This window comes from Brassica napus, chromosome A9 (assembly GCF_020379485.1).
Source record: "Brassica napus cultivar Da-Ae chromosome A9, Da-Ae, whole genome shotgun sequence".
Taxonomy (NCBI): Eukaryota; Viridiplantae; Streptophyta; class Magnoliopsida; order Brassicales; family Brassicaceae; genus Brassica; species Brassica napus.
The window spans coordinates 43,270,329-43,280,464 of record NC_063442.1 but is presented as its reverse complement, the minus strand read 5'-3'; the positions used below and the strand labels follow the sequence as shown (position 1 = coordinate 43,280,464).

The window sequence follows — 10,136 nt, the reverse complement described above, 5'->3', positions numbered from 1 at the left end:
GTAACTTAGTAAATTATAATGTTTAGAAGCTAAAAACATAACACGGAGTTATGGACAGTCGATACTGACTGAATCACACTTCAGACATATCCAAATATATTTTGACTTGCATTCCTATTTTTAAAAAATTAACGTTTTGATGTGAAAATATAAGTTTCACATCGAGATCGAATATTCAGTTGAAACATGAATAATATATAAAAGATTTGGATCAATCCACGTATTACCAATTTATTTTAATTTGAAAACTCATGATAAATCCAAACTTAACATGATATTATAGTTCGAACACATGCTAGCTGCCCAACCGACCGAAATTGATTAGGCTCATCGAAAGAGGTTCAATTGATCCTAAACCTCATGGCCTGAATGGTCTGGCGAACTGACCGAACCAAATCCTAAATTGAGATATTGTCGAGGTTAATGGTTATAAGAATCACTATTTTGAAGAGGCGTGTGAGAATATAAACTCACATATTGGAAGTTTAAGTGGGACATGAATAATATATAAATAGTTAAAGCTAGTCCACTTATCATCAATTGGTTTTAAGTTAAAAGCCTATGATAAATCCAAATTTAACATATTTGCTTATTAATCAGTGTTTTAGATAAAAGTGGATACTTTACATTATATATATTTCTTACATAAAAAATGATATTTTTATTAAAATTATGTTTGTATGAAAATTGGATACATTTGGTGGTTGTAATGTTTATATGTTGCATGAGGTAACATTGTCAAGGGTGGGAATAGCTTTCTAATCCCGATATATAAAAGAGAATGGGCTAAAGTTTTGAGAATGTCCACATCAACATGAAAAATCAACCATTTAAAATGTGCAAGTTCATCTCTTATTTACGCAGAACCTTTTAAATTTCTCAATGATGTTTTAAATATTCTCCCTCGTTTTATCTTTCGGCTCTTAACTATTTCACAAGCTTTTCCATTTCATATATGGTTCTATACGTTTCTAATTCTTCTGTCTCAGTTTTTCATCTTCCTATTTATTTATCAAATCAGTTCTTTTCCAAGCATTATTTTTTTCTCTTTTTTTAGAAAAACTTCCCCTGGTACTGATTCTGGTAAAATGTTTAATTCCATAAGCAAAGCATCAATATTCATGTTTGAATGCATATTATTTTACAAAACGTTGTCAGATTCAGACATAAATGTTTTCAAAGTGTCATAACTAAAAATTTCCACAAATAAAATTTTTTAACAAAAAACATCATAAATTTTATTTCTGTAAATATCAATAAGAAAATAAAATTAAAATATGCCCTTTTAAATCGGATGCCATAGCTAACATCTGCATGAAATTAAAAGCAGGATTTGGCAGCGAAACTGCAATGGCATCGACGTTCTTGTTTACCATTGATCTTATGGTTCTCACATCTACTACATTGATCAAAACGCGGGTCCAGTGTCTTGAAATCCATGAGGCAACTTGTTCTTCCAACATCTTCGCATCTTCCAGGAAAATAGGCCGTACGGTGACATCTGTTAGCTTTTGCTTCTACAGTTTATATCAGCAAAGAAATTTTTTTTTATATAATAAATAATGAAGTTTAGTTTTTCTTTTGATAATGCAGCAAATTGAATATTAGAGGTTGATATATTTATATATACCACAATTGTTAGTCATAAAACAAATATTGATATATACCTTCTGGATAGCTCAAAACGAGCAACAAAATAACACAAGAAAAAATGAATAAAATATGAGACTTCATGGCTCAAATCTGATAAAAGATAGCATAAACAATGATTTGTTTTCTTGTTAAAAAAGTATTTCTAACGCTCGTAGTATATATACACAACAGATAAGGTAAAAATAGTTTGTTTTATTAAACTTATGAGAAATAGAAAAATAGAGCGAGGTCAACTAAATTAACGAAATTAACGCAATCAGCCATTTTTTTTTATTATACTAATTTTAAAAATTATAAAATTATAATTGGCTACGTAAGATGAAGAAATTTAATGTATCAAACAAAAATTTCTACGAATATAGTTTTTAATGTTTTCACATATATTGAAAAAAATATTATTGTTATGAATATATCATTTAAATATTATTTAAATTAAGATTAATGGTAATTCAATAAATTCAACGATTTAGAATAAATAAATAAATAAATAGTAAAAAAATTCCAAATATTTTTAAGACATCCATGATCCATCTAACTGAAAAAAAAAACATGTGGTTAGGGAGAATAGTATTTTACTCACAATAAATAAATAAGTAATTTAAACACTATATGTATTTATTTCTAGTCTTTTATTAGAATGATGATTATCGTTAATACTCTTTAGAGTAATTGTTGGATATGGGTCCAGATTCCCGTCCAGGCTCAAAAGTCGACTCGATCCAACGACGGACGAAGACATGAAAAGAAAGAACGGCCCAGAAAAGGCCAGCTGAAAAAAAAAAGACCATCATCTCACCTGCTCATCAGAACGACCTGAGAGTCAGGCGAAGCAGAACACCAAACCCTATTACGGCGCCGAACCCGCCAATCACTGTGCTGATGCAGAAACGTAATGATGGAGGAAGGTGGAACGAAAGAGAAATATTTATTGACGACGAGTTCTTAGTCTTTTGTATCTCCTTTTCGGCAAACCCTCAAACACTTCAATAAACAAAATTTTTGACCTCTAAACTCTCATTCATTGTTTTGGTTACGTTCTTAAACTAGATTACCCGTTTTAGGATTCAACAGTAATAAGCAAAAGGAAGACACAACATTGAAGTTCAAAATACCCCTATGATAAAGTTTTCACTAGAAGAAAAAAAAGATTCCCTAGGAGTGCAGAAGAACGAGAGAGGCTCAGTGTCAGTGACCATATATCCACTTCGGAGAATATCGGCGATAGCATTCACTTGAGCGATCTATTAACCAATGGGTTATTGCTTATCTAATGAAACTATTTAATTTAGAAACAATACTCCTTGCTTCAACAAAAACAAGACTAGTAATGATATGTTTACGTGCAGAACTTTGCTTCAACAAAAAAAAACATTACATTCTAATTTTATCAGCCAACGATGGTATTGAAAAAATAACATTTTTACGTCTCTGATTCTAGCGGACGATGCCTCACGCAAACAAGATCGTCAAGTTTATTCCCATCCATCTTGTACTGTGACACGCCTTGCATTTGTACATAGTGATCCCTTGCTTCTTTTCTCAAGCTCTTAAACGGCATCACTTCCCATTTCTTGTAATCAGACTTCTTCCTAACCTCACTCATGTCTGGAGATCCCGACACGGGTCCTTTTCTCGGGTCTGCGTCGCCCCACACCTTGCAGTTACCGAACTGTCCTAACCCATCCTTCTTCAAACTAGTTGCCTGTTGGCTTCTTTGTAGGCGTAAGGCGGAGGCGTGAGCTCGGGTTATCATTTCACGACTCGGCACGCTCGACCAGTCTTCCTTTCTCTCGGACCTCATGGGGGAATGGATCCGGATAACCTGCCAAGTAATGGTTTCTTCAGAAAGACCACAAAAGGCTTAACGTTTAGAGAGAAAAATAGAGATAAAGGTTTTGGCAAGTTATATGTACACCAAGACACTCTAGAAGTTGGTAGTATGCTCTTCCTTGTAGTGGGTTGTGCCCTTTCCTTGGCGTAGAGAAGTAACGCGTCCTACATTTATAATAAAGACACAAAAGTGAGAAACCGTGAGAATTATTCTCATAAAAGAGATATTTAGAATACTTACCACTCTGTGTATCCAGGATCGACGGTGAAGCCATATATGTCGACAATATCACACATGGACAGTGCTAGTTCAATGGATTTCATGCCTGTTCCTTTGGCACCTCTCCGTAAGACAATTCCTTGGAACAGATAAACAGGGTTTGGTATAGTCTGTTACAAGATAAATACAAAACAGCATAAGAAAGTGGAAACTGTTGGAAGAAAAAGAAGAGAGAAAACAGTGACCATACCTTTATCATTTCGTTGAAGTCTCGGTGGGTCACACTTTTGATTATAAGCACCTCACTGTCTGCAGTCAATGACGGTTACAGAAGGTTACATTACATCACAAGGGCAGAGCTGCAATGAGTGCTTGAAGAAAAATGAATCACAAGATGCAGATTATATCAGTATAGAATATGAGTACTGACCAGACCCATTGAGAATCTTAACCATGTTACGAGCAGCACCACGAACAACTAGCCGGAAATCCCTTTTCACTCCTACATACTTGGCATACTTCTGCAACAAAATAACGTGAATGCCAGTAACCAAAGATCACCAATTCGAGACCACGTAGTAACGTCAACCAACCAGTAAACTCAGCGAAATGTTAGAGATATTACCTCATTGACAGGGGCTTCATTATCTCGGAATACAGCATCATGGCTGTCAATCTCTTCTCCGAACTCTGTTTTTAACAAATCTCCGGAATTTCCAACGACAGCGCATTTATGAAACTGTCTTGGGTGGAAAGGAGGCTTTGCTGGAAGGATCACATTAAGATGCTCCTCACACAATGTACGATTATAACACTTATCAGCTCCCCTGAAACCCGGAATATCAAAAAACTCAACAAGAAAGAACAAATGACGCAAGCAAACAATCAGACAGGGCGTTCGGGAGGTCATACAGCTGTGCAATTCTCATAGCTGCATAGTCCAACCATCCATTAGGGCGTACATCAAGGTATTCTCTTGTCAACACTGTGGTCATATTGCGGTACTGCATTACTCAGAGACATCAGAATCCTGAGAAGTCCCCAAACAAGAAAATATAGTCAGAGAAAGAAAGAAGCACGAACCTGCTCCCATAGGAGAACTGCCTCGCAAACATTATACTTGAACTCCAACGGTTCAAAAATTTTAAACTGTGCATTGTACTGTCATTGACAGATAAGAATATGAGTGAGAAACTTGCATCAATGGAAATCTCAAAAAGAAACCAGAGACAAGTGTAAACATTACCCAAGTGCTGTTAGTGCCTTGAGGGAACTTGAGGATCAAATTGCAGTGATCGATAATATGAGCAGAGAGTCCAAGCCCTCTGTCCCCCTGCATAAACACTCTTAACAATTATTCCAACTCCCAACACATGCGAGCTTCCAAACTAAACTATTTCACCAGAATCCCATAAACTAGGTTCCTCCAACACAAATCAAAGCTGGAAAGAGTAAGAATGGTAACAAAATGAGTCTGTCATAGCTCGTAAAATAACATTCCTTATTGACTTCAAAAAACATGATTCTTATCACATTAGCTTTATTTGACATCAAGAGAAAGCAAATAGGAGTTAGCTTCCACAATGCTTCACTTCTCCAGACTTGAAATGCTCATTAATCTTCACTTACAAAACATGATTCTATCATAAATTAGCTTAATTCAAGAGAAAGCAGATCAGTATAGTTGTTTGTTAGCTTCCACAACCTTTCTCGCTTCACCAGATTTGAAAATGCTCATTGTGCTGCTACTCATACATTACCAATACATCAAAATCAAACTTCGTTATAGCAAACGCCGTCTCTTACGCAATGGGATCGATCTAAATCCAAATTACGAATCTATAACCTTAGCAATCAAAGAGGTAGAGAGAGAGAGGAGACAAACCACGCACTGTTGAACGCTGGACTGAAACTCCGATAAGATCTGAATATCTTCCGGGCGGAGAATGTTTACTTTGCGATTAGCATTATCTGCGAGATGAAGAGAATCAGTAATAGTTAGGAGATGAACAAGTGTAATGCTATTATTAAGATGGATGACCTGAGAAGAAGGAAGATTGGATGGTGAAGAGGAGAACGGAGAAAACTGCGACGGCGCATAGAAGTTGGAGAATCGTTAGCTTACTGCGGCCGCCTTGGTGATGATGAGATCTCATTCTCTTTCTACCATCAACGCGCTTGATACGACGCCGTCGCGAGATCTGATCTGAGGAGGACTAAAAAGCCAGCGTCGCGCCAAACAATATATCACGTGAGCGTCTCGTGAGATCACGTGAGCTCCTCGTATGATCGATCATAGAATAACCGGAGTCGGTTCAATTAAATTAATCTGAGTGTCTTATTTAATCATATAAAAATCTCCATGACTATATTTGAGAATTGATTTGTATATGTGTCATCACTACATTAACTTTCACAAACAAATGATGACATGGCATAAAAGAAATATGACATGACATAAATCTAATTGTGACATGTAAAATTTATTATATTTAGATTTATGTTTTTGGTAATATTTCTTAAATATAATGATGATGATTTTCTATATACGGATTTATATTTTTGGAAAAGTTTCATAATATAGTAATAACTAATAAATTTTATATCCAAAATATTTTTTTTCAGTAAATATTCATTTTGGTAAGATTTTATGATACCTAATAATTTTTCTATATCTATTAAAACTTTTCTATTTCTATTAAAATAATATATTTTTATATATAAATAATAATTACGAATATTAAAATTTTACATCAATATATGAATAATATTTTTATTATTAAATAAGTGTAGTTTAAAATATATTTTATCAACGTATATAAAAATATAAATATTTAAAAATGGTAATTAAATAAAGAATAATATAATAAAGTAACTTTATAAATTTCAATTATTTTTATCAAAAGTTAAATAATGCAAAATTAAAAAGTCAAAGTAAACTTGAATAAATCAAACTAAAAACAATTACATTATGGTTTTATTTTTTAAACTAATAAAAGTAAAATATAAAAATAGAAAATTTTATTTATATTAGGCATGGGCATTTGGGATCCCAATCGGATTTCGGTTTAGTCCAATCGGGTTTCGATTTTTCGGGTTCATCAAAATCAGTTCCATTCGGGTTATATGAAAATTCGGTTCGGGACCGGTTCGGGTTCTATCGGGTTCGGGCTGGGGTTAGTAAATCTTCAAAGAACCGGTATAACCCGATGTACTTTCGGGTTCGGGTCCCAATCGATTCTTCGGTTTAAATGTACCTGATTTATATCTATTTTGTAACCAAAAAGTAAGTAAAATCGGTTCTTCGGTTTTAAAATACTTGATTTGTACCTATTTTGTAACCAAAACATAAATAAAACCGGTTCAAAAAAAACAAAGCAACATCAAATGTGATCATTCAAAATCAAGTGAAAGGTAAACATAGTTATTGATCGAAAGAAAACCAAATAAATAAAAATATAAAACGAAAACCAAGTTCTCATGGAAAGAAACATTATTCAATGAAAACAAAACCAAAATATAAAAACTTCAACCGCCACCTTCAACCACCAATTTTCATATAATAGATAATTATTTTAGATGTTCAATATATTTTGAATATATATTAGGAAATGAGATCATGTTTGGTACAAGTGATTTTTGGAAATTTTGAATGTTTCGGGGTTCTATCGGGTATCCATTTAAGTTCGGGTTCGGTTCGGATAATACTCATAACCCGAAATACCGTAAAACAAGATCCATTCGGTATTTATGCTGGGTTCGGATCGGTTCGGATTCATTTTTATCGGATCGGGTTCGGTTCGGATTTTCGTATTCGGTTTATTTGCCCAGCCCTAATTTATATATAATATTTTTAAATATTTTATATCTGCGCATGGAGCAGGAGAACTCCTAGTGAATCCTTGATATAAGAAGAAAAAAACCACTAGTAATTCAATTATATGCATTTTGGATTTGAGGGTGTAAATCATGTTTATATGGTAGCATTGTTATTTCATCCAAATAATTAAACAAGGAGATGTCATTCAAAACTATAAAATAAAACAAAATATTTTGGTATTAGTCTTTGCAGTGAAAACTATTTAACTTCATGAACAAACTATACAATCAAAATCCAAAGTCCCAACTATGATAAAATCACACATTGAAAAAACTTGTTTCCATATGACTACGTAAGGCATATCAATGAAACACTTGTTTATATTTTATAAATCATGTTTATATAGTAGCATAGTATTTCAACTAATTTTTTTTTTACAGATGAGGTTGTCATTCAAAATTAAATATAAAAATATTTCGATCTTAGTATTTGCAGTGAAGATTATTTCATCGACAACTATGTAATCAGAATCCAAAGTCCAAACTAAGTTGATAAAATCACGCTCATTGAAAAACTTGTTTCTATATGACTACATAAGGCATATCAATGAAAACTTGTATCTGCATGCTTATATATATGAATAAGCATATCATTATCAACAAACGTTTATATGCTTACTATTAGGGATTTTACTATTATACAAACAAGAACAATACATCTTAGCTAGGTCGAAGAAGAAACCAAGAGTTTAGCAGTATTATTGTGTTCTTTCTCCACGAAAGGATGATCATCAACGTTACAATCATTTTCACAAGTTTGGTGGTCACTCAAGAACGAGCTGTCTCGTCCTTTGTTTGTTTCAGACAGAGTTTCAGAATGTATAACGAAACTCGAGCTTCCGAATCCTGTGATCCGACCAAAGCTTTGCTTACGCTTTCTTTCTCTCTCGTCCTTGCAAAACGTCTCATCTTCAAGCAACTTTAGTACCTCTTCGGCTATGTTTCGAACTTTTAGACCACATTCGAACCCTTTTTCATCGATCCACTCAATCGTTATGACATCTTCAATAATTTCTTTCTCGTGTTGAAACTCCTTGAATACACTTAGTGGTCCGTTGATTAACAAGTGGTTCAACGTTGTCAAAGTGTTGTACATCCCACGCCATTCTCTTCTATCAAACATTAACATTCTGGAAAAAATACCAATTCACTAACTGGTAACCATATTTTTAATGAATTAATATATAGTTTTCTTGAAAAACATGTTATATTTTGATGAATTACAATGGATCTAAATCGTCATCATTACTAGTATAATTAATGGAACAAAATTGTGTAGAATAAAAAAATAAATTCATATAATTTATATGCTTAATGTAGTTGGTTCGGAGAAAAACTATGTTATAAATACGACCATATTAAAAATAACAATATATGAAGTTTATAATTAAAACGCCAACATCATAAATTTGTTCTACTTGGTGGAATGTTTATTTTGTATAAGTCATAGTGAAGCAAGAATAGTAACCTTTGACGTAGAATCTTTACGATTCTTTGGAACTGATCAACTTCAAAAGAAGCTTTTGTTATGACCGCCATGGAGCGAGCGTCTATTAACGAGAGCGCACTGCCCGTAACTTCTTCTGTTAATCTTCAAAATTGAACAAATCCAGAGCGCATGGTTAAATCACAATCGATTGATGATAAGCCATATGTACATATCGATCATAAAAATTCTTACAACTCTTCTTCAGTAACATCAGTTACGGCGAGACGAGCAGTCTTGATCTTCTCTTTGATGAAGAAAGAAGCTTGCTACTTCAATTCGTGGAACACTGGATTTTGCATAAGCTTAGACATCTTTTTCTTCTGCTCTATCAACAACCCAGCTCAATATGAATATATATAAATAAACTTGTTATGGCTCAATAGAAAAGTCTTTATTAAAAAAATAAACTTGTTATGGCTTAGAATTGCTGCACGTAAGAAGAAACAACAACTCCACTATAACTAGAACAAAACCCTCACCTACTCCTTGCACGTCAAAGAGGTATTGATAAATGATAATAATAAAAATGAGAGAGCAAGAAGAGATAAGAAAGTGAGACTGATATAGTAAAATTATATATTTTGATTATACAGTAAATTCTTTTCTTTCTAAAAAACATGTAAAAAGATGTGTGAGAGAAATACCAGTCCTTTGTTCAAAGAGTTGTATCAATCAATTAAAATGGTGCTTTGTTCAAACTTAAAAATAACATGTGAAAGGGTGTACCTATTATTAAGTTTACAAAAAAAATGTATCATTCAAAAATTAAAATTGGTGTAAGAGGATGCATTAAAGAAAGAGACATCATTTGCTCAAACAATCTATCTTATTATATAAAGCTTGGTTTTTCAAAGTTGCTAATTAACATGATCGCGACATGTGTCAATTAATTTATTAAGATTGTGACATGTGTCAAAAATATGTTATAATTCTCTTTTATAAGGAATTAAAAAGATTGAAATTTATTTTCGTTTTTCAAAAAGAAATTTGAAAAAAAAAATAGAAAAAAACAATTTCAAAAAAAAAAATTTATAAAAAAGTTCGAATTTGAAAAAGTATAATTCG

The 10,136-nt window shown here is 33.0% G+C and overlaps 2 protein-coding genes and 1 long non-coding RNA gene across 3 annotated transcripts; all 3 read right to left on the bottom strand.

The window, feature by feature from the left end:
• Positions 1-1,089: 1,089 nt before the first annotated feature.
• LOC111200656 lies at positions 1,090-2,035 on the bottom strand. The gene is made up of 2 exons (XR_002654307.2): positions 1,668-2,035; positions 1,090-1,517 (listed from the first exon to the last, which is right to left on the bottom strand). It is a non-coding gene; the product is annotated as an uncharacterized LOC111200656 (long non-coding RNA).
• Positions 2,036-2,937: 902 nt separating this feature from the next.
• BNAA09G48780D (sialyltransferase-like protein 1) lies at positions 2,938-5,923 on the bottom strand. The gene is made up of 11 exons (XM_013861092.3): positions 5,745-5,923; positions 5,589-5,674; positions 4,950-5,036; positions 4,787-4,864; positions 4,616-4,707; positions 4,329-4,530; positions 4,134-4,224; positions 3,954-4,012; positions 3,725-3,873; positions 3,567-3,648; positions 2,938-3,475 (listed from the first exon to the last, which is right to left on the bottom strand). The coding sequence occupies exons 1-11, from the start codon at positions 5,857-5,859 to the stop codon at positions 3,074-3,076; spliced, it is 1,443 nt and encodes a 480-aa protein (XP_013716546.2). The 5' UTR covers positions 5,860-5,923; the 3' UTR covers positions 2,938-3,073.
• A 2,203-nt stretch (positions 5,924-8,126) lies between these two features.
• Positions 8,127-9,382, bottom strand: LOC106420100 (clathrin interactor 1). The gene is given in 3 exon segments (XM_013860934.3): positions 8,127-8,712; positions 9,051-9,173; positions 9,264-9,382. Coding segments are annotated over 3 exon segments (708 nt in total). The 3' UTR covers positions 8,127-8,246.
• Between the last annotated feature and the right edge of the window lie 754 nt (positions 9,383-10,136).